The sequence below is a fragment of the Panthera pardus genome, unplaced genomic scaffold (genome assembly GCF_024362965.1).
Source record: "Panthera pardus isolate Hobbes unplaced genomic scaffold, ASM2436296v1 HiC_scaffold_2, whole genome shotgun sequence".
NCBI lineage: Eukaryota > Metazoa > Chordata > Mammalia > Carnivora > Felidae > Panthera > Panthera pardus.
The window spans coordinates 137519486-137544745 of NW_026526765.1; the positions used below are offsets into that span (position 1 = coordinate 137519486).

Here is a 25260-nt window from a genome sequence, read left to right on the forward strand (position 1 = left end):
GTTTGAATTGTCTAGCATAATAAACATGGGGCCGATGGTCCTAGAACCCAAGGTGGACCAAGCACATCATGAGACTAAGTACCAGGTCTCTGTTAAGCTGCAGCTGGGCTGTGTCTGAGAAGCCAAAGCGTTGTCTACCAAGGAGGAAAAGCTCATATGCAGACCTAGAGGCTAGGGTCAGCTGTGTGGAGAAGTCTGTGGCAGACATTGGAGCCCCATCACGTAATGGCAGTTCAGGGGTCAGAGTGGAAGGGAGCAGGCAGTATAACGACAGAATGGTTTGAAGCAAGGACTCTACGGGCCACACCACCTCAGGGGGAGTCCTACCTTCACTACATACAACCTTGGGTGAGTAATTTAACTTCTTTTGCCTTCATCTGAGAAGTTCCTTCATCTGAAAAAGGAGTTGCAATAGTCCTTACCTCACCAGGATGTTCTGAGGAGGAATTAAGACCAGCTCCGCAGAGCTCTTTAGCATAGCGCCTGGTTCACAGTCTCAGAGGAGCTGTGTTAGCTCTGATTATTGCGATCAGAACAACAGTGCTTACTAAGTACCTTTTGTGTGCTAGATACCCTGTTGGTTGCCAGGAACATAAATATTTAAAAAAACCGTTAGAGGGACTCCAAAATGTTGGGCTCATAGGCCAAAAAGGACTAAGAATCGCTTCTCGGCCTTTTGGCTAAGATCAAGTGCAAAAAGGACTAAGAGAACACTGTAGGTTAAGGATAAAGGGCCACCTCTGTGGGGAGACGTAGGACGAGGGCAGTCAGCACACTCAATGTGTAACTACATCTCCAAAGAGCGAGGTCTCAAAGAAATACAAGACTTAGGAGAGGTCAGCGTGGGGACTGGAACGTGAGAGCCATCCCTCAGAGAAGGCAACTGAAACAGTAAGAATGAGTGAAAGGCACCTGGGTGGCTCAGTCAGTTGAGCAACCCACTTTGGCTCAGGTCATGATCTCACAGTTTGTTCCTGAGTTCAAACCCCGCATGGGGCTCGCTGCTGTCGGCAGAGCCTGCTTCAGATCTTCTGTCCCCCTCTCTGCCCTTCCCTCACTTACATTCTCTCAAAAATAAACATTAAAAGAAAAAAAAAAAGGGAAGAGGGGCGCCTGCGTGGCCTCAACTTCAGCTCAGGTCACGATCTCGCAGTTTGTGGGTTTGAGCCCCACACTGGGCTCTGAGCTGTCAGCACAAAGTCTGGAGCCTGCTTCCGATGCTGTGACTCCGTCTCTCTGTCCCTCCCCTGCTCGCACTCTCTCAACACACAAACGTTAAAAAAAAAAGTATTTTTAATCAAAAACAAAAAGGAAGAAACCGTAAGAACAGGGGAGGTAAGTGTAAGAAGGGCAGACCCGACAACAGGCTGCGTGCCCACAGACCTCCCTCCATCAACGGGCAGAAACGGCAGGTGGAGGCAAAAGACGGGAAAAGATCAGCAGACCTGGAGAATGAAGTTGGCATATGGAAACTTTACAGACTGTGCAAATGGCAAATGTCACACAAGGACCATATGGTCTCTCCACGTGGTAGAGGACTGCACAGAAGGGGCTGCCAGGTGACGCAGGGAGGAAAGCAGCGACGGTAGGAGCGGAGGGAGTTCGGGGGTCTGCTTGCCGTCACACACGGCTCAGACCCAGACAGTGCTGGAGCTCTGGCCCTAGCGAGCAGCACTGAATGCCTGCCGTCCAGGAAGCCACCTCCTTCTGAAACACGCCTTGATTACCTAGGGGCTAATGACACACTGCGGTTTACACACTGTGGAAAGCTTTCTGCCTTTTTGCTCGCTTCCTTACACCTGGCCAGGCAGACTTCCAAAATATACAAAGAGAGGAAAGTCACGGAAGTCCATTTCGCTGTCTGTTACGTCTAGCAATACTTGTATCTATCTCTGTATCTATCGACCTATCTATCCATCTATCTATTTGGAGGGGGTGGTAAGGGAGGAGATGGGAAATACCCAGAGATTAGTCCAGGTGCAGCAGGAATGAAAGCAAGACTAGAATTAACACAGGAGCAAAAGAGACTAGACCAGGTTTGCTCAAGGGAGCCCAAACAAGAGAAGCGGACAACCCCAGGAGTAAGGTAGAAAAAGGTGGAGTCTGGCTTTTTCTGTTTGCTTAAAGTGCAGCTGGACGAGCCGGTGAGACATTTGTTAAGAAAACAGACTGCTGGGTCCCCAGTGCAGGAGGGCTGAACCAGAATCTTTTAGGGGCAGGACCCTAGAGTGACTTTTTCTTGGCTCCCTACACCTGAAAACTCTTACGTAAGCTAGACTTTAAGAAGAGCTAGAAGAAAAATCGCTGAAAATGTAGATCGTTCTTCGTTTTTAATTGGGGTAAAATCCACATAACATTTGCCATTTTAACTATGTTTTTAAACTTTATTCATTTATTGTGAGTGGGAAGGGGCAGGGAGAGAGGGAGGCAGAGAATCCCAAGAAGGCTCCGTGATGACGGCGGAGGTAGGGCTTGAACTTACCACCCACGAGATCAAATGTGTGGCTTCATTGACTGAGCCACCCAGGCGCCCCCGTTTTAACCATGTTTCAGGGTACGGTTTAGTAAAGTATGGTCACACAGTTGTGCAACCCATCTCCAGAACTTTTTGTCTTATAAAACAAAAACCCTATACCTGTTAATAGATTGTTATTGCCACTGATTGTGTATTTAATAGCTTTGCTAAAGCCCACCTAACTCTCCTAGATTCAGAACCTCTACGCCACACCCAAGACACTGATACAGTGGCAGGCACGCAGGTTTATGGGACAGCGTCTAGGCTGCATTGGTTGTCAAATACTTTGAACATCACCCCTGCTCTGAGTGACATCTAAGTAATAACTCCAGACACCGTAAGAGAAATGATTCATGTAAAATGAATATACATTTTTAAAAATATTAATCTCAACCTAAATTTTTGTTCTTTAGAGTGTGTTTCGATTTTCACTTCTTCATCTGAATTTTTTTTTTTTGTATTTAAAGTCAAGTTAGTTCACATGCAGGGATGTCATGGCTTCGGGAGTAGAACCCAGTGATTTATGTCTTACATAGGACACCGATGCTCATCCCAACAAGTTCCCTCCTAAATGCCCGTCACCCATTTAGCCCATCCCCCACCACCACCCCTCCAACACCCCTCAGTTCATTCTCTGTATTTAAGAGTCTCTTAAGGTTTGCCTGCCTCTCTGTTTTTATCTTATTTTGGCTTTTTCATCTACATTTTCCTGGGGCGCCTGGGTGGCTCAGTCGGTTAAGCATCCGACTTCGGCTCAGGTCATGATCTCGAGGTTCATGGGTTCGAACCCATCGTCAGGCTCTGTGCTGACAGCTCAGAGCCTGGAGCCTGCTTCAGATTCTGTGTCTCCTTCTCTCTCTGCCCCTCCCCCACTCTATCTCGGTCTCTCTCTCTCTCTCTCAAAAATAAACAAACATTAAAAAAAAAAAAAAAAGCACCTAACTGCTGATAGCAGCTCAGGTCTTGATCTCAGGGTCATGAATTCAAGCCCTGCATTGGGCTCCACGCTAGGGCATGGAGCCTGCTTATAAAAGTAATAAAATAAAACAAAATTTTCTTTTTAGTGTTTACTTATTTTGAGAAAGAGAGCACGCTTGCACGTGCACACAAGCAGAGAAGGGTAAGATAAGGAGGGAGACAGAGAAGCCCAAGCAGGCTCCATCATCAGCATGGAGTCCCACGCAGGGCTTGACCCCACGACCCTGGGATCATGACCTGAGATGAATCAAGAGGCGGATGCTCAACTGACTGAGCCACCCAGGCACCCCAAACATAACAGTTCCCAATTGCAAGCCGCTACTCAGAATTCTTGCATTTCACAGGGTCAACACTGACAGATTCACAATTTGCACGGTGTGCCAGTAAGTCAGTATTCACCAGTACACACACAGCGGCACACACGTTTTTATGGACAGTGGCAAATGTGCCACGATGTTGATTTGCTGTCATTTAATATGTATTGACAAGCCACCATATGCTAGGCAGTGAGATGCTGTTCTATACAGAATTCAATACCCAGTGTCAAACCTACCTAATGAATTGCTCCTGGCGTGAGGTCCACGGTCAAAGGACCTTCAGGTTTGGGGGCTTCCTTGTGATCTTTCTAGATGTTTCTCAGTCATTTCCCCTCACATTTCATACTGCAAGTCAGTTCTCTGTTGTGAGGACGAAGAGCAATCATTTGACTTACTGAAATCACACACCTAGAAACTTCTATTTACATGTCCAATATTTACAGTTATCCTTTTGCTCTCCTTTAGAAAGGTAGTCTTAAAAATTAAAGCCATCTCATCATTTTTTTTCACCCATGTCGTATGGCATCTCTTTAATCCTTTCTTCCTTACAAGCAGCACTAAATAAATGTGCATTTAGATATTATTTAAGCCTGATTTTGTAACTAAATCCATTCAAACTGTGTGTCATAGTCTACGGTTTCGCTTTAACAAGTAATGAGATTCTTTATAATTATGTGCAGAGTACAGTAGAAACTTACAGGCTACTATTAAAATCCCAAGTGAAAAATAAAATAAAATAAAAATCCCAATGGAAACAGAAAATCCCTTTTGTTATACAAAAGCCATACATACGCTCTTTCTAACTTCCACAATAGTGCAGGACTCTTTTATACAAGAAACGGCGACACAAAGAAATTTAGTAGTTTGCCTGAAGTCTAACATGCAAGTCGGTAAATTAATGAGTCTTCCTACTTAGAAAAGCATTTCAAAGCAATCTGATCCTTTTTTGTTAACACCTCCACGTATAAAAGGGAACACAGAAATTTCTTCCCCCCTGAGAACCATTAAAACCTCCCTACAGGCTCCAGAAAGCCTCTGGTCATATTAAAGACATGCACTAAAAACATACAAAAATATCACAAGAAGTGTTTCTATAATACAGCAAGGCTGGCAGACTGTTAAGGAAATTTCCTACCAAGAGAAATACACAGAGGGAAGGACGCAACTAGACACAAAATCAAAATCTATTCATGGCTGAGCCAAATTTAACCACTGCAGAAGATATTAGAAAAATAGTGCTTTTGGCAGCGGCTTTCAAGATCTGTTTTGCAGTATCAATGACAGTGTACAAATATTTTTACCAAAACTGTGATTTCAATGAAATAAATATGCATTATATTACATAGTCGTCTCCCAAAAGGCCATTATAAAAATCATCGAGAAAGGTGGGGGGGGGGGGCACCTGGCTGGCTCAGTCAGGGGAGCGTGTGACTCGATCTCAGAGGCTGCGAGTTCAAGCCCCACAGATGGGTGTAGGGATTATTTGAAAACAAGAATAAAATCTTAAAAAAAAAAAAAAAAAAAAACATCAACAACAGTTACTGCCAGCGTATACTTTTGTGTAGTTTGAATTGCTTAGGATGAACATTAAACATTTTCTGTAGAAAATCTCATTTCCATCATTTAAAGCTTAATTTTCAGATTTTCCACTTTGTAGACTATGCAGGTCAAATTATAAACTGCAATTAATTGCAACAAACTGAAATTAAGTGCATTTTGCATGAGCCCCAAGTTTTTCAGGATTTTATCTCCCAGCAAGGATTTCTGTATTTTTTTTAGTATCACAAAGGAACCTCAGTATTAGCCTGGGGACAAACAAAATAGATTCCGAAAGCATTGTACTCTAACCAAACATATATGTACTGGTCATCTACCATTTTGGAGTTTGCATGGACCTCTGAGAATTTAGTAGTGTTGTACTAAATTTGTGATCAACATTAATATTCCCAAGCCTGCTAACAACACTTAGGTCTCGGTGCTTTACAAGACCCTGAAAACATGACTTGATTACATTTAATTTGATTCCAATTAAAAAGCACTTAAGAAGTTTCTGCTGAATTAGATTACACTGAATGTTTCTACATAGAAGACACTTCATTACCGGAGGCAGCTTTAATTTAAAATGATCACAGAGAGTGAAAAACACTGTTCATTTTAATAAAATGGGCTTAGCCCCATATCATCATTTCACAGTTGCACGCTGTAGATTTTGGTGTATTAAATTCATGTACAAGGGCACTGGCAGAAACAGCTTTAGCAGTGAGTGCCTCGTTCACACTTCACCCAAAACAGATCTAGTCACATGGCTTTTGAGTCTTAACAGAAACCAGAAATACCTGTGGAAAAGAACATGTGGATAAAAACGAGGCAATCATATCGAGGCACTGAAATGAAAATACTGCCTCTCTGCTGAATTTTGAAGCCATGAATAGTACAACTAATTAAAAATGAAAAGGAACTTCTGACTTCTGACCCAACAATAGCCAAATAGACGCAAGGTGTCACCAAGCCATAGGACTTCCTAAAACACAGCATCTTCCCTTTTAAACAAAGACCACCATGAGATCAAATACTGATGTCTTCAAATCAGGACAAACCAAAACGTTTTTGTCTTCCCAACAGCGTTAAACAATTTTCCAAAGTGTTATTATTTTACAAGCCCCGGTTTCTTTTAGAGTTCCAAAAGGGAAAAATTATGATTAAAAACAAAATGATGATGAAAAACAAATGTCCGAAGTCAGTTATTTGGTACTAAGCATAAACCGCACGGCTAGCTTTCATTGGCTGGAGCTCTGCAGACACATTGGGCATGCCCGTGTCTGAGACTGCACGAATAAAGGCAACTCTGTGGTTTGTGGTTAGTGATTAAGCACCAAGTCGACTTGTTTTGTGTGTGTCCTCGAACAGGAAAATCTGCAGCATTTTGAGCGTTTCACGCTTGTAACAATGTCTTTATTATGCCTTCCAGAATTAATTGACCTAAAATCCAGTGACTCTACGATATATCTATCGGATAATTAGAACTCTAAGGACCAACAAATAAAACACATTATTGACTTTTAGAGCTTCAATCAAACAAATATTTACAGCTGCAATTTGCAAAAATTATCTCCTTTTGGGTTGGCCTCATTTCAAAATCTCCGCTACTGACCTGAGGCACATGAGAATCATCCTCGTGCGGCTCCAAAATTAGAATTCACACGTGCAAACAATGCTACGACCATCACAACAACCTGCACCCACCCTCACAGCCCAAGTGGGTCTCTTCTGAAGGCAACTCAAACTTTAGAGTTTTAAGGTTCTCTGCAAGTCTGCCTGACCTTGTGACCAAGCACAACAAGGAGGGGGGGGGAGCGGGAGAGAGGGAGCAGTGAGGGACAGTGACCTGGTTTAGTGACCAGTAACCATAGATATCAGAGAATGTGCTTGTTGTCAATGACAGTTGCTGAAATCTGTCTATACCACACTGCAACAATCAATTTTGTAAATGATTGCAATAATCAAGGAAATTGCCTAATTTATAAATCCTTGCGTAAAGCATTTTAATGGATTCCTCCATTTTAATGCTGATGCCTTCAGAGCTAAATGAATTGTTGTCCAGGCTGTCATTACACAAAATGATAAAAACATTCCGTGTGGTGGGGAAACCACACCTCATGGATATTCAGGCCCTGAACCCATAATCATTCATTAGTGACTTCCGTGAAAGTTGCACATCCCTCAGCCTCCAGAAGGGCAGAAGAGGCGGCTTGTGTGTGGGTCAGCGCCTTGGTGGAAATCCCTGTTAGGGTTGTGGAGTCTGAACACGTTACCTTTTAGCCGCACAGGACCGCACTGCACGCGTCCCCTGGTTCTGAAGGCACCGCACCGTGATCGTTCTCCTCTTGCCCCTTTGTGTCTAACGCCGGGCCCTTCTCCTCCAAGCCTCAGAGTCAGCAGGCGGGGCCGCCGTGAACTCAGACACCGTGCAGCCCATCAACACGGACGAGGCTGGCTACACCCATACGCCCCAACAAACGGGGGCGGCGTCTCAACCCTCAAACACCTGCTCCCAGGTACCTCTACCGACTCCCACCTGGAAAGCCAGGCTCCGCACTTGAGCCCCTGCCCTGCGCCCGCCAAGGCACGTAGCTCGCGCTCCACAGTCAAACCTTGGCCAATTGATTCCAGCCAATAGTGTGCTGTCAGTACTTTACTTACTGCTCAATCTCACTAACCTGACATTTATGGTGCACTGATTGGCCTCTGTCAGTGGTGCGGGTTGTAAATTCACTTTGAAAAGCTTTGTGTTAACAGCCTTCAACCGGGCTCCGAGAAGAGTACGAACAGGCAGCCTGACAACTGCTCGACCTCCTGCCCTTATTACAGTGAGTAAATCAGGGTTTGAGCCATTAGGCTGGAGCCTGGGGCCCACGCAAAAAGGATTGACATGACGAAAGGTCAACCTCTGTCACACATGTGTAACAATTTGGATAATGGAATTCTGTAACTTATCTGAGCGAGGTGGCTAATGCTTACAAGGAAAAGTCTACCCTGCTCTGCTTTCTCTGGCTTTTATGCTAAGTAGTTGTACCGGAGTCTGTATTTCTTGTGTAAATACACAAGGCATGTCGGGACCCATGAAATCTTGGAGTCTACAAGATTCTAAAAAAGAAAGGGAGGGAGAGAAAGGGAGAGAGAGGGAGACGGGGGGGGGGGGGGGGCAATCCAGCAGTGGATCTAGGCATGGCGTTCTTCAGATCGGCAGAACAAGAGGTTTTGGATATTGTGGATGTGGTTCCTCAGCTAACAAATCCATAAGGTTATACTACCACTATAAGTGATTTCTGGGGAGCAAAACAGACTTACTCAAATAATTAAAAGTGCCATAAGTGACACAGTAAAAGACGGAGGCTCCCCAGCAAGCTTCCGTCAGCCCAATGTTACCATAGCCACATTTTCATCAGCTCACTTGCTACCACTGGGGAGGACAGACTTCATCTGTCCAGTAACCTCTGAGCTTGGGATTTCAATTTCTTGACCCTGTTTTTAAGTCAGTGTGGAAAAAAAAAAAAAATCATAGGATGTAAGAAAAGATGCGGTTGTGGACACGAGAGACTTATGAATTATTTTCTTCACATAGCCAAAATGCCATCAGTAAAAGCCATCTGTAAACAACAGATAAAATGAACTAATGAGAAATATAGTCCCATGGATACAGAACACATCACTCTTCATAAAATATTTGCAGTTAAATCACTGGCATGTCACATGCATATTTAGATTAAACCTCACTAGTGTGAGAATTTCCAAACGGCTGCTCTACGTATTTATTTTCTTAAAGCAGAATCATTTTCAGACCCAGAAAACCACCAGTGGCACTGTGCAGGGCGATATGTAAATGTAACGGACCAGGACTGGAAAGGCCCTTTCGAAGCCAACGTTAAGTCCTAAGTTTTGATTTTTAGCACAATGCTGGAAACGATTCCAAGAGGCGGCAGATGGTTTTACAGTGTATGTAAAACTACAAAATGCTCGCACTCTATCAAATGGGCACCACTATAAAAGACATCTTCGAATCAAATGAGGCAAAGCCAAAAAGATACATCAGCTGTTACTCTGCAAATTTAAAACCTAACAGTACTATGACTATAGTTTATTTTTAAGGAGAAATCATATTTGGACTTCATGAAATTGACATATTCAAAACCAAGCTGACAAGCAGTCTATCACATGAAATGATAAATCACTAAGAAACACAATTTCTACTTCATTATAACTGGAACAGCCACATAATTCTATCCCCTAGTGCTTTGGTGAATCAGGCCAAATGCGTCAAAGTCTATAAAGCAAAAATATGGACCGTATAATTATGGTACTATCACCGGAACAACTTTAGAATGACTTCAATTTCATTTTTAAATGACTTTAATTTCATTTGAAATGATTCATTTGAAATGATTTTTTTCCAACACCTAAATATATACAAATGAGTACAGTACTATATATGCAATTGGGTATTTATAAAAAGCTAAGTAATACATTTAAAATATGAAATCAATTCATTTCCTTCTAGTACCAATTATGTATGATGGTTGTGAAATATAAACATTTAGCAACATGTAATATATTTTTAATATTGGTTTCATCAACATCTTTTGACCTAAGCTAAATGGTAATGATGAAAAATAGACCATTTGCTTAAAAGCAAACCTCTTATTAAATCTAGAATATCATGGCATAAAATCAAACCACAAAAAAAAAAAAAAAACCCGCATTATGTTATCCCCCTTGATTTTCTGAAGAAAAATAATGGAAGGTTTTCATGTAGTGTAAATGAAAAGGAGACACTCAAATTTACTGAGGCAAAGACAGGTTCTATAAAATTAAAGCCCTTTCCAGTTCCTTGACTGTAATCCTAACAAGTCACAACCTTATTTCAATGAGCAGAACAATTTTTCTAGGGCGAAAATAAGTGTAATCTATTTTGTCATTGTCACTAAAATTTCCAGTTAAATCAGACTTTGATTTGAAAGGCCTGAGCAATTCTGGTCTATCTTAAATGGTAACTTTATTTTAAACTTCCGTATTTTATATCCAATAGAATTTCAAGTTTACACTATGTACATTCCTCAGGTCCAGTCATATTAAATTCTGATGTTAAGCAGAAAGGGGAAACCATGTGCAATTAGATTAATCTATCTCTAGGGAAAAAGGGCACATTAATAATTGAGATAATGTTTTCATAAATGTTAGAATCAAATGTGCCTTTTCACTTCTTTATTAGAAAACACATTAGAGCAAAATTATCTCACTCTCATCAATAAGACCTAATTGCTGAGAAAGACTATGTTTTCTTTGCAAAATATTGAGAAAGATTTTTCTCATTATGGCCAAGTAACTAGAAATATACCATGTATCCAGCTCTTACCGGAATAAATGTCTATAAGCAAAGTGAGTGATTGTTTAATCCATCCTGTAATGTTTTTGTTTTAAACTATCTGAATTTATTATTTTTTGTAAAACACATTAAAATCTGATTCTAAAAGAAACTGTACCCAGCCCCTCCCCAGGAAAAAGACTAGTAACTTGGCTTTCAGTTTGTTAATCTCCTTAAGTCACACACACCAAAAAAAAAAAAAAAAAAAAAAAAAAAAAAAAAAAAAAATCACTTGGACTTCTTCCTTAAAAAAGAGAGAGACAGAGAGAAAAGAAAAACTCTTAGAATTTTCCGTAAGTACCCCAAAGAGTCAAAATATATGGAAGGTAATGGAATGATATTTAACTTTCTTTAAATTGCTCTATTTTTAAGAACAAGGGTTATACACAAAGCAAATATTAACTAAAAGATGATAGCACACTGACAAAACAATCAGACAAGCTCTCCATGGCTGATGTATGTTAAATATTAAAGAGCCATTTTCTACAAAGAAAATGGAGGTTTTAATGATTAAACAAAAGGAGTAACTAAGGTGAATCTGATTGTTTCTGTAATAAGCCTTCATGTGTATAATAAAGTACAGCCATACTAAAAACAATGAACTGTAAACTGAAACAAAAATCCATCATCTACTTGGAAACAGTGACGGGAAAAGATTAGCAATCCATTTATTGTACTGAAATAAAGATAAGTAACCCTGGGAAGATCCATCAGGACCTGAGTATTGAACTCTAAATATAAAGACATTTCTTCATCAGCCAGTGACTTGGAAAAAATGTGAGAAGAGAAATGATTTCAGTTGACTTTTAAAATGAAATGGTAATGCTTCAACTGCTTTTAAGTTTTTTAAGGTCTGTTTTATGTCAACCTGAGATTCTGGAAGATATCTGAAAGAATGTGTTTTTTCAATGGATAATTATTACATGAGTCATGAAACAATTATTGCCAAAAGTTTCCTATCGATCTACCGTATATCCCGATTACGGATTCTTTCCTGATATGAATCATACAGTGATTAAAATTTTTTCACAGAATTCAGGTTTGAAAGCAAAGGCTGACATGTAAGGAACACCATTTGGAACCTCCTGTTATAAATTTCACTAAATTCAAATCAGCACATTTCAGAAAAAGAATAAATCATAATGCTTAAAATTAACAAACTCAGACTCTATAGCTTAAAAAAAATTATACTAATAAAAACCTGAAACCCATTAAAGTAAGTGTTGTATCTTACAAATGGACATCGGCACTAAGTTACCTGGCCCCAGTCCGTCACATTTTATAGGATCTCCCAGGAGACAGATATATTTTGCACGGCTGCAGTTTTAATATCCCTTCGATCCCCTCAATGTTTGCTTATTCCAACTGTTCTTACAGATGATAAAAATAAACAGATCATGTCCTGAAATTAGGAAGAGGGGCCCGTAAATCATTTATGCGTGCATACTCCCAGCAAGTCTTTTTATAGCACAGAACCAACTCACATACCTGAAGCTACAGGTAAGACGCACTCCCTATCGACTGAGGGATCAACAACAACAACCCTCAAGTCCCACTCCTTATTTGAACAATTTCAACTTCATGTACAAAGAAAGGTACGAGAGAAAGACTCTACAGTTTTCAGTATTAAGATTTATCATTTTACTCTATCTGTGTAGCGATCTCCAGCCAATATACCAAGAATCCAAATCCTTTAAGAAAAAAAACCAAAAAAAGAAAAAAAACAACAACAATGAACGATGGGATTTTTTTCATGTTTATGGCTTTGTCCCCGGCACTCTAAAAATAGATGAGCTCAAAACGTGAGGCAACCGAGGGCAGTATAACAGTGTTCTTAACATTTGCACATAGAGCAAATCTGTACCATTGAACAACTGCTTTAAGATCTCAGAAAAGTACTGGCAGACCTTTAACTCTATGATATTAGCACTCCTAATAACACTACTGGAACACGAAAAGTGCCTGGAAGTGTTTTATAAACTTTAAACCGCATTGGAGGTTACAACTAATTAGTCAGAAACAAAAACCAACTGGGAAATATTTCAAAACCAGATGCTTTGATTATTTCCCGCTTGTCAGTTTTTCCAATCCCCAGAGCTCTAACTCCTAACCTGGCTCCACGTACCAAGCCATTTTTCTCCCACCATGTTTTCCTGTAAAAATTTCTATAAAAAACAAAAAAACAAAACAAAAGCAAACACTACTTGGTAACATAAATCTGCCCCTTGTTCAAGAATCCTGGTCTGAAAGATTAAAAACGTGTAACTGTTTTCCAATTTAGGAGTGAAATGGAACCTGCAACCTGGGCCCACAGCCCTAGCAGATAACTGTAAGGTCTACACCACCCATGGCCGCCACGTGGTCATCTTGGGCCAGTGCGCTGGGAGCTCATACACTTAGCTCCTCCCCCTTCCAAGGAGGTTTTACAAACACAGGCCCCAGCAGCCCATCGCCAACAGCCCTGTAACGGTTCTGGAGGCCGGGTTTGTTTTTCACAATGCTGTATCTCCAGGCCCTAAGGTAGTGCTGGCCAGAGTGCTCAGCAAAAATCCGAGTGGATTACTGAGTCTCCCGAGTTTTGGTGACTGACCATGGGGCATCTCACAATGAGCATGCCCATCTTGACAGGCCAGCGAACCAAGTGTGGGAGACACGTTGCTATAGAAATGACCATGAACGGGGACTTAAAGTCCACACCAACTTGGCCGCTGGCACTTGAGAGACTTTGTTTTCTGGCTGTTCCCGCTCCATTACACTGCCTGGCCTCAGTAAGATCTACATATTGCCCTAAGAGTAAAACTTCTAGCATCTTGTATTTCATAAATCACTCCATGGGTGAGAGGTGGCTACAACTGGTTGGGGGGGGATTACCTATGGCCAAGAATCTGCCTCTTCAGAACTGGATCTCGATAATCAACCATAAAGCTTTGGGAGGAATCTCAGATTAACATTTTTCAAGTACACTGTTTATTTTTAAATAATAGCGTGAGATAAGATTGTGCCACTGAAGTATTGCCATTAATTGGGTGATATCAAAGTGCTCCGAGTTTTCCTATGTTTTGATTTCCTGTCTTGTTGAAGACGGTGGAACTGTACTTTGTCAGAGAAGAAGCAGAATTTGTGATTTCTCATTCACGACAGGAATTGCTTCCTTCGGACGCTTGGGAAGTTATGAAACATGTTGCAGTCTAATTCAGGGTTTACAAAACTGTTTTTATCTGGGAAAAGGAGCCTGGCTCTCTTCCTCCTGGTCAGGCTTATGTTCCTTCTTGCCCAGTGCCCAAAAAACATCCTGGAAGAGCTCAGAATGGGGCACCAGATTCTTCTAGCTTACACCCCCAATGTCCACCCTCCTCTGCTCTATCACCTCACCTGCGTTTTCTTTTTCTCAAGATCCAGGGAGACTAGCTGGAGTACAGGCCTGTTAAGGGGGTTCCAACTTCAGAAACCTGGAGCCCCTGTCTTCCTGGCTGCGCACCTCTTTACTGCAGGTGCTGCCGGTATTGGGCATTTGCGTGACCAGAGAAATCTATTCTCCACTACCTTCTGGAGAACAAGGGAGGCTCTCCCCAAAAATGCCTTCCTCCGCCCCTGCCCCCACCAAGGCCCAGGCTCTTTGCCGGCCAGAGCTCCGGCTGGTTGGCAAGGTGCTGGGCAGGGAGTGACTTACCTCCCAGAGATGCTGCGTGTTCCTCACAGCGCCGGCCTGCACCTTCTCTGGGGGCAGTAGGACGCCCTGGAAGGGCCCGATCCAGGTGCCCTGCTGGATCCTCTGCGCCGCGCAGATGCCGTAGGCCAGGCCCGGCACAGTGCTGGTGCACAGGCACACCTCCCGCGGCAGGTCCCGGAGCCACTCGGGCAGCTCCGGCGGGGGCGCGGCGGCCGCGGCGCTGCTGGTGCCCACGAGCCGGCGCAGCGAGTGCAGCGGCCCGTGCATGGGACACTCGCCGTTGCGGTTGTCCGCGCACATGTCGCAACCTGCCGGGAGACAGGCGGGAGGGAGGGAAGGAAGAAGGTTAACCTGCCGCTCGAGGCGGCCCAGCCTCGGGTAAACCCCGGGGACAACAACAACCCCCTCCCGGGTAAACCACCTGCGAGGGAGGGGAGGCCACTGCGAACAGGGGGAGAAGTAAATATGCACCTCTCCCCTGGAAATCGCAGCACCCACATCGGCCTGGTAGGAGTCGAGACCCGGGGCGCCCCAAAAGCCCTGCGAGGTAGATGAGGATGGCGTTGCCGTCTCTGCGGAGCCCAGGGCTCGCGTCTTGTCCTCTAGGTCTGTCCCTCTCCCCCTCTTCCCGTCGGTCTCTAGTTCCCGCTTCCCTTTCTCGGTTCCCAGGTGTTCTCGCTCTACCGGATTTCCAGGTGTGTTTAATACGCGAAAAGAGCGTGTCTCTTGCTCTGTCTTCTGTGTCAACAGAGATTGCACTTTGATCACCCGGGCATATCTGGTTTTCCACCTTCTACAATTAAAGAAAACACTTCTAGAATCACCAGGGCAGGTGGGCAACCCACCTAGCACAGAGCGTCCTTCCTACTCCTAGGGGCCCCCGCACCAGAGGGCGGAGCCGGTCTTGGCTCCCGTGGCGCCGGAACCCCAGACAACCGCCAAAGAGGGCGCACTGGCGCTGGGGTCCCTCCCGAGCCCCGGCAGCACTCGCTCTGGCCACTCCAGCCAGAAGGGCACGGGTGGAAAAGGGGAATGTTCTGGCAGGTTTGGAGTACCTGTCCTGGAGTGTAAACTCCTCCCAGAAGCCACAAAGAAACGAAGAGCGAATTTAAGGATCAAGATAATGGGTCGTTAAGGATCAGAATAATGGCTCGGTAGAGAGGGCCCCAACTCCCGCCCAGACGGCCGATCCCCAGGCTGAATGCGACTATCTTGAGTTATAAGTGAAGGGAAAGCTGTTGTGAAGAGGTCTCTCGCCAACGTTCCCCAGGACGGCCAGCAACCAAGGGGATCCCTCACCCTCCTTCTGGGCGAGGGACCTGTGGATGCCCAGTGTCCCTCGACTAAAAACTGGATGGGAAAAGGCCAGGCGGCCGCGGGAAGCAGGGCCTTCGGCGACCGCGCTGTCGGATCGCAGCGCCCTCCGGGTTATTAATGGGCCTGGCGGAGCCGCGGTGTCTGCGCCCGGGGCCCTGCAGATCTGCCTCAGGGAGGCAGCCTGGGCACCCGCCTGCGCGACCCGGCCTCCCCGGGGAACCCGCGGCGCCCCGGCGCAACGGAGTCCTATGGCACCGAGCATGAGAGCATGCTCTCAGGCGAGAGCTGGGGCACCAGTGGATACGCCAGCGCTGGGTGGCAGCTCGTCCTTGGGGTCTCGAAGCACCTCCGCCTAGCTTTGGTCACTGCCAGTCCTGGTGGATCACCCTAAGTGTGCCCTCTCCGTGCTCAAACAGAGGAAACACCCACGTAACTTTGGACAAAATGGATCATCAAGGAAGCAACCCCTAATGGCAACCAGCCATGGTGAGCGAACCCCCCTTGTTTCACAGCAAGCTGAGGGGTGACCATCATGTGAGCATCCTATCTCCGTGGAGAAGGGCTCCAGCTGGCTGCGCCTTCCCCTCAGTCAGCTATTCCCTCACTCCTCCCAAGAGAGCCCAGGAAATGACAGGACCCTCTGACTGCAGCGTCCTGGAGGCGTCCCCAGGCCTCTCAAGTGAAAAGCAACAACCTGGCTCTACAGGCAGGAAGTGTCCATGCCTCTGGACCTGCATCGCACAAAAGCTCCCTCTTCCAGTAACAGACACTAATGTAAATACCGTCAGGCTCTGCTTTTGACTTCAGGGCCTAGATGGAAGGTAGTCCTACACTTACCATACGTCAGCCCTTCCAGATACGCTTCACACATCCTCTTAAGCTTCTGATTGTGAAAACAGAAACTTCAAGACAAAGGCGGAATGGAAAGAAAGACAATAAAAACTCAAAGTCACCCGCCGCATAGTGTTCCAGACACCTATCTTGAGCCGAGCAATCACTCTATCGTGATCCCTGTTTTGCAGATGACGCAATTTGAGGCTTCATGAGCAATGTAATGAGACCAAGGCTCAGAAACTAGAAAGTGGTAGAGAAAGATTCAGTCAGGTTTGCCTGACTCCAAAGCCTCCAGACCTAAAGATGTAGGGAGACCAATGAAAGCTGGGAGAATTGTATACCCAAACTCATAATCGATAGCATTATTTCACTGACAGCACTCTTGGGGAGATGCAAAATTTGCTCTAGCACCGGTCAATTACAAAGATTTCTAGATCTCTCTCCCACACCCTTGGGCTTGGGGCTGTGAGAAGTATGGAAAAGTGAAGAGGTGATGTCTACAATTTTGAATTTTAGTGTCTGACCTCAGAGATGACCGTTCAGCACCTGAGCAAAAAGAACTTAAAACAAATGACAATGAACAAAGGCAACAGGCCCATAAAAATAAAAATAAAATCACCCCAGGGAGTTGCTTAACCCACTTTCCTTTCTGGTTGGCTCAGTGAACCAGGATAAGAAGCAAGAGCATTTGGTATTCACTCCCTATCAGTCCAACCCCAGAGATTCTGTCAACTTCCAACGTCTCCACCACGTTCAATATCACACCGACTACATCAGTAATAAAATGAGGAAAAGTACCAACTGCAGCCACCACCCCCACAGACAGCAAACACACTCCCAGTATTTGTGATGCGCGGTAAAACTCTGGCTAGTCCTTTCTTTAAGAAGTCCTCTTTAGATAGTTTTACTTCTCTACTTGCTATGTTTCATTGGCCTCCAGCAGGTGTTGAAAAACCCAGTAGTGGCATTTTGCTGAATCAAAAGCTGAGTGTCTCCCAGTATTGAGAAAACTACCTGTGTGTGAAGTCCACAGCAGAGCAAGGGAGGCCAATCCACTTTAATTACATGAGTCTTAATTTAGAAACCACTTCAGGTTGCATCAAAATATTCTGCTAGAGAAGTTGACCAATTACATCTAAACACAGTTCTATCCTGATGCTGTTGTTTTTTACTCTACAAAACCTCTGCCATTGAAAATAATTGGCCCCTGGCTTAGGTCTCTTGAGTCCCAAAGGAGTCTGAAGAAGCTTAAAACATGTGAGGTAGTACTCAGAGAGTGTTTTCTAGAGACAAGCCATAAACACCTAGAAAAGGTTTGAGGGAGAAGCTAGCTAGACGCCCAAACTACACCCCCCAAGATGAATTTTTTATATGAATTTTATATATGGATGTATATATTAAATGTATATACATTACACGCAGCATTCCCTACCAAGCAATACATAAAATGCAAGTCCATTGGTATTCATAAAGAGCAAGCAAATGCATGTTCCTCGTTTCTCCTGGAATTAGGGTAATTTTTTGAACAGTTCATCATTATTATTTGCAAAGTGTTTTCTCCATCTGTGAGAACGACTATCAGATTCTCCAAGCAAGATAGGCTGAAATGCCATTTTAGCACTAGGCAACAGAAGAGACCAGGGTCCCCTCCTCTACCTTGAATAGATCCGTTAGTGCTCCTGTTGATGGGTCCCTGAATAAGGGAAGGATGTGTCACCAAGTTCCAGACCTCCCTACTGACTTGTGAAGGCCAGGCCCAGTGTAATGAAGAGCAGACTCTGACTCTTCATCTCACACCCTAGCACGCTGTTTGAATCTTTTTCGAGTGCGTGCACTACTTGTGCAAATGAAAATGGAGTATGTAAAGGGGGCCGAGCAGGCCATGGTTTTCTTCTCTGGTGTTTCATTTCTGGTTCTAGGAAAGGTGAAACTTAACACGTTTCGGGACTTTGTTGCTGTCTGGAGAGGCTGGCGGACCCGCGGGAAGCCCCCGCCACACTAGGCCCTGGCTCCCCGACGCCTCTCGGCCGCCGCCTTCGCCTGCGCCCTCACTCATCCTCTTGAAAAGAAACGGAGGAGCCGCCGAGAACCCGGCCTCTCCGCCTGGGCGGCGATAACAGCTAAGCTATAAATCCTCCGCGACCGCCGCCGAGGTCGCGGCCCCCCGGTCCCGCAGGCCGAGCGCGGCGGGGCGGGCGCCCATCGATCCCGCCCGGGGAGGCGCCCCGGGAGTGCCGCCTGCTGGCAGCTCCGCGAGAGCTCGGGGTGCGGGCGCGGGGTCGCCGGGGTGCGGCGACGGGGCGGGGGGCGGGCTGAGCCCTGCAGGACGGAACCTCCCACGCCGGGGCGCACGCCCCCGGGACTCCAACCCGCGCTCTCCGCGCGTCCTCCCACGCCAGCCGCGTGCCTGGAGGGGAGGCTCGGCCAGGCCCGCCGGGGGACTCCCCGCACCGAAGTCTGAACCTTGAACGCCCAGGCCCCTGCCCCTTCCGGCCAGCCAAGGCCTTTCCTAGAAAACCAGAAAGGGCCGCCGCCACTGCCGCCACTGCCGCCCCTCCCACCCCTCCCACGGATCGGTGCCTCCACCCTGCAGGGGTCTTTTAGGCTCCCCCGAGGGGCTCTAGAGGCACACCCAGAAGGCGAGGCCGGTAGCCCGGCCACCGGGAAGGGGAGCCTAATGTGGGCGCGCCGAACCTTCTCGAGGACTCTCCCGAGGGGAGTTTAAAGCTCCCCGCGAATCGCGGGCGCGCTGGGCTTTCCCTGTTCCGCCTGGCTGCCGGCTTGGCCCAGGGACCAAGAGGGAGAGACAAAAGGGGGAGGGAGAGAAAGAAGCGGGGAGGCAATGTGGATTTTATTTGTCTTTCGATGACCGTATTAATAAATTAAATGGGAGCGCCAGCGTGTGCGGGCGAGAGAATATTGGGCCGAGATAAACCTCGCCGGCCCCTGCCCCTGCGAGGCCGCCATATACATTGCGGAGATGATGAATAGGAGGGAGAGGAGATCGAAGCGGGCCTGGGCCGACTCCACTCTCTCCTACAAAACTATAGGGCAATTAATTGTGGCTTGTCCCCTCATCCTTCATCTCCTGGTGGCACATATCGATGGAGATTACTGCTGATGGACCATTTTATCACCTTAAATAAACAGTCGCCACCACTCCTAACCTCAATCTAATATATGGCTCTGTGTTCGGTTTCAGGGCGCTAGATAACGAATAATGTAAAATAGCTAAATCATGTGTGTTACGGGATGGGGCTGGGCCTGCACACAAGAAGAGAGAAAAGAGAAAAAGAAAAATAGAACAACACAAAAGCCCACACACTGACTCCGAGCCTCCCTCCCACCAGGGACCAGGTCTGAAATCTAAGTCGCAGGCGCTTGACAGCGGGGGTCGCTGGGCGGGGGTAGCGAAGCCGGTGCCTGGGTGGCAGGAGGACGCCACTGGGGGGTTACTGGGCTCGGGAGCTCCCCAAAACGGGACCTACGTGTCCCAACCGGTTGGGAAGAGATTGGGGAAGGTCAGAAAATACTCACCCTTCTTTCAGCTCTCTAACCCCTCAACAGGACAAACCCCAGATTTCTTTCTCTCCCACAGCCCCTCTCCCCAAGCGCTAGGAAAGGGTGGCGCTACCAACAGGAATGCTTTGCACCCTACTCCTACACCCGGGCACCTGCCAGTGCTGTTCCCACTACTGTTCCCTGTGCAGCAGGGCTCCCTCTGAAAAAGAAGGAGGCAGAGACCTCCAGCTGGGGAAGTTGCAAAGTGCCCCTACTCCACGCAGAGACACTCAGGGCGGACTTAGCTCCCACCTCCCTCCCCACACAAAAAAGAACATCTTCACATGAAAGGTATGCGAGGAGGCAATCAGCCCGGCCAAGTGACTGCCCAGTATCATTCGTACAAACACCAGGGGCGCCCTGTGGCCGCCTTTCGCTACCTTGCAAGAGTAGTGATGGGGTCTTAAGCAACGCACCAGCTCCCGGAACCCCGCAAGAGGCCAAAGCGAAGGAGCCTGACGTAATCAATGGCTTCGGGCAACCAGGCAGCAAAAGCGGGCAGTGACAGAAGAAAAGGAAGAGAGACCCCATCCTCCGTTTCTACTACACAATGCCGACCGGTGTGAGGAAGGTGGGAAGAAAACCCGGCAAAGAAGCATTGGGAGAGTCAGTTCAAAGAGTACTTCAATCGTGCGATAACCCACAGAGTTAGATAAGAGAAATACAATGGAAGAGTTTACGGGGGCTAGCTTTTACAGTTTCTGCTGTTTTTAAGTGTGTGTGTGTGTGTGTGTGTGTGTGTGTGTGTGTGAGAAAGAAAGCCACAGGACCTTCTCTATGGCATTTGCCAAAGATGCCAATAAAGTTTCAAGGTCAAAGGACTGTTAATGATTCCTATGTGTTACTGGGTTGTTTCTCCCAGGCAAAGGGTTACTCTTCTAAAGGGATAAGGGAAGTAAGGAGGTCCCTTTCTTTGCCTTGTAAGAAAAAAGAGAAAATGTCCCAATATCCTTTTTAATATAAAGTAATAAAATGAAGCAATGCTGAATGGTCATTTCACAGAATTCTTTTAGAGGAAGATGGCAAGAGGCTAAAAGGAAACCAGGAAAACGAGCCGCAGGATAAATAGGCGCTTCCCTCTGCCTGCCTCTCCCCCCACCTCCCCCCACCCCCACCCACTTAGAACCTGGGAATGGGGCGAAGCTGTGGTTTTCACCATCTTTCAAGTAACTGAGAAACTTCCCCCCATCTAAGGCAGGGGGGAAAAATGTTTCCCACCCTTTGCATTTCTGTTTTGTTTTGATCCGCTTGCTAGATTAAACTCAATCACTTCTCACTCCATCTTTGCAAAAACACATCCCAAGGTTTCAAAAGAGCGAGGGCTCTTGCCCAGAGAAGTTTCTGATAGAATGGCAGGCCTGGTCCGCCAGCATTACACAGAACGCCTCAGCTTTCTATTTTCTTTCTCAATTGCCCCTTAATTAGGGAGAGACGTGAAGTGTAACTCTAATAGGACGATCTGAATGTCTTTCCCTTCGTGTTTTCTGTTTTCCCCTGCACTTGGCACAGGGAAGCCGTCCAGTCCACTCAAAAGGGAATACCAGAAGATTAACACGATAGGAATAATTTAGATAAATCATAAATCATCTCCTCCAGCCAGAGGAAAAAGTTACCTGGGCAATACACTGGTTCAAGAGCCACATATTAATTAGCAATCTATCCCAGTTCTTTCTCAGATTGATCTAGGTTCTTCTCTGGTGAAAATGCCCTGAACCTCAAGATTGCTCTGCAAACAGTATAGGAGCCCAGGGCACAGCCTGGGCTTTTGGGGTGTACTGCTGGCATTTTTTTCCAATACTCGTTTAACTCAGAAGAGAAACTGCAAGCTCGATGACGCACTCTAAGCCCAAAATCACTATGTTTTACTTAGCGGTCAGAAAATATCTTCTCCAAAAAGCATTTCTTGTCTTTCTTAATTCACATTTTTTTTAAAAGAACTGCGTTGAAAACAACACATTCAAGAAATTCAGTAGGAGATAAGTATTTTTTTGAAATCCACTAGGACAATATAATTTTCTAAAATTTTCTAAAGCTCTGAAATACAAAAGTCTTCTTAACTGCAGGGCAAATTCGAGTTGAAACCCTCATTTTAAACCGGTACTTCAGCCTCAAACTCTAGAGAGGAAAAAAAGTAAATACAACTGATCTTTTTGTTAGTTGTAATTACCTCCATCAGAAAAATTATCCCCATCTCTTATGAAAAGACTAAAATACCTCCATCGCTAGGTTCGCGTCCAGTGTTTTCTCATCAAAGTAGCGACACTGGGAGCCCTTTCGCTAAAACCTGGAGTTACTTTGTTTTTACAACGAATTAAGAAGTTCTTGGAGCGGGAGACATTCTGCAAGAGGGGACTTAGTCCAACGGAGAATGATAATACATGTTTATCATCCACTTTCCTCATACAGAAACTAAATGAAGAAATGAGATGAAAATAGCTGAGTGAATGCCGATCTCTGCAATCCTGTATCGCTTTCCACCTGACTCTCTTAACCTGCTTTAATAGTCTCTCCAGAGACTCTGGAAGTACACTTAGCACTTACACCAACTGCCTTAGGTGTAAGCATATCATAACTTCTGATATTACGAAAATAACTAGAGACCAAGCAATGCACATTCTTGGTCTTCATTTAGAATCTTGCTTCAAGACCTCCCAATGGACCTGTACTGGTGAGGTCTGAAACTTTGAATAAAGGATCCAAGCGGGGAAGAGAACTTCCAGCTTTAATTAGGCACTTGCCATTTACTCGGGAACAAAGCGCACTGTACGAAACTAACTACTGTCACTCTTATTTTAAAAAAGAGAAAGAAAGAAGTAAACCACCAAGCATGCCTACGGACTGCGAATGTTTACACGATCAAGGGTGCACGGAGAACGCGGGATCCGCAGGGAACCACCCTACCCTGAAGTCGGAAATGTTTTCTCATTAAGCAGTTGGCAATTTTTCTTTTTCCCCTTTTCTAAATAAACAGAAGATCCAAGAATCATGCCTGCCTGCAGGGAGAGACTGACCCAGCGTCGTCCAAAATTCCTACTCCAGCGAGGCCCGGCCAGCCAGCAGCTCGCGGCTGGTCCCCTGCAACCCCACGGCCCGAAAATGAGCTGATGTAGTTAACTCCAGAGAGAAGGCAGAGAGAAGGAGACCCAAGCCCTGGGATTCACGCGCCCCAGAAATGCTGAGAATCCCTCCCGTGTCCCACTAAGGCCAGGCGAAGCCCGTCTCCCACACTCCCCAGCGTACGCTGCTAGGACCCTCCCGGCCCCGGGCACAATCCCGCGGGAGGGCGGAGATCTGAAAGTCCGGTCCTCGAGCAGCGCGGGTCTTAAAGGCTTGGGGCTGCGAGGCAGGGAATGAGAGGAGGACAAGGTAACCCCGAAGTGCCACCCGGCATCCCATCCGTTCTCTTTCCTTCTCTAACTTCGGGAAAATGTTGCCACCGCGGTCTGGGACTTGCAGAGCCGCGGCCTGGGCCAGCCCACCACCCGGAGTCCCGCTCATCCGACCCGCTTCCCCGATGGGCGCCCGCGCTCGACGGCGCCAGCGCCCCTGGAGAGCGCGCGCGGGCTGCGGCTACATACGGTTGTTGGGGTCGCTGGTGTGCTGGTTGAGCGGGATGATCTCCATGCGCTGCTGGCCGTACAGGTAATAGTCCAGCTCCTCCGCGCTGCAGCGGAAGCGCGGGGCGCCCCGGACGTCCACGCCGCTGCCTCCGCCGCACTTGGAAGGCCCCGGGCCCGAGGCGGCGCCGAGGCACAGGTCTTTGGGGGGCAGCGGCTCGGCGGCGGCGGCCAGAGGGGCGAACACCGGCAGCTGCGCCACAGGCAGGGCCGAGAGACCCGCCAGCGCGGCGGCGGCGGCGGCAGCAGCGGCGGCGCAGGAGGAGGCAGAGGAGGCCGAGTTGGAGGAGGAAGCCGGAGTGGAAGAGGCGGAGGAGAGCGAAGCGGGCCGCGGGCGCAAGCTGTCCGGCGGCGGCTCTGCGCGCTCCGGGGGCGGTGGCGGCGGCGGGGGCTGGAGGGGCTGCGGCGCGCCCAGGGGACCCGCGGCGCCGCCGCCGCCCTTGAGCGGGCCGCCGCTGCCGCCGTGCGGGAAGAGTTGCTGCCAGTGCTGCAAATACGCTGGATCCACTTTGAGGAAGGCCGAGCCTCCGGGGTCTCCGGGCTTCAGCATGTCCGACCTCTCAAGCTGGGGGCAGAGGGCAGAGAGGAGGGTGCGCTTGAGCCGGGCCCAGGGCTGGGTGCGAGAGGGGCGGGGAGGATGACCGCCAAGACCGTGGAGCAAGGGCTCAGCCCTGGGCTCCGCCTGCGGCAGCCCGGTTCCCCAGCTCCCTCTTTCCAACTCCGCTGGGGCGCAAAGTTTACTCTGAAGCAGCGGCGCCTCGCGAAGGGAGCTGTGTGCACCCTGCCTTGCCTCCAGTCCGAGGCGCCCGGCTCCCGCCGCGCACTGTTGAAGCCCGGCGCAAGGGCGCTCGCCCGCAGAACTCGGCGGCAGGACGCAGCCCCCGCCCTCAGCCGGCGCCCGGAGCCGACCCGAGCTGGAGTGGCGCAGAGCCGGAGCGGCTTTGGCCTCCGGCGCCAGGAGGCGGGACAGTCTCGCCCCCCGCCCCCAGCCCGGGACCTCCAGCCTCCTATCCCCGGGGCCCAAGACCACCGGCCCCAGACGAGACGCGCCTTACCTGGAAACTCCGAGCCGCCGGCGGGTGCGTGCGTGCGTGTGTCTCGGTGGGCGTGGGGAGAGTGTGCGTCCCGGGTGCGCTACATGCCCCTGGGCCGCGGAGGGGAGAGCCCAAGATGTGATCTGACCGCCCGGAACCCTCCCGGGCTGCGAGAGATGGGCGTGGAGGCCCGCGGAACGCGCTAGAGCAGTTCAGCCGGGAGCGCGGGCCGCGCGGATCGGAGCCGCGGTGGGCTGCTGCGCTCGGCTGCCGCCGCGTCCCGGTTCCTCGGCTCCACGCTCTGGCAGCCTCCCGGCTGGACACGTGGGTTTTACGACAGCACAAAATACAAGTGTGTGTGTGTGTGTGTGTGTGTGTGTGTGTGTGTGTGAGAGAGAGAGAGAGAGAGAGAGAGAGAGAGAGAGAGAGAGAGAGAGAGAGAGAGGTGGAGATGGAGAGTGGGGGGAGGCGGTAGGCAGGCCAGAATAACGAAGGGGA

The 25260-nt window shown here is 47.5% G+C and overlaps 1 protein-coding gene across 2 annotated transcripts in view; it reads right to left on the reverse strand.

Moving 5' to 3' along the window:
* The window catches only part of PRDM6 (PR/SET domain 6), a 286639-nt gene extending 262361 nt beyond the window's left edge, over positions 1-24278 (reverse strand). For both annotated transcript variants that reach the window (XM_053907531.1, XM_019469548.2), the window contains exons 1-2: positions 23690-24278; positions 14400-14707 (exon numbers count right to left, since the gene is read on the reverse strand). In XM_053907531.1, coding sequence (XP_053763506.1) covers positions 14400-14707; positions 23690-24278 — 897 coding nt within the window. The remainder of the gene's footprint in view (positions 1-14399; positions 14708-23689) is intronic.
* Positions 24279-25260: the final 982 nt, after the last annotated feature.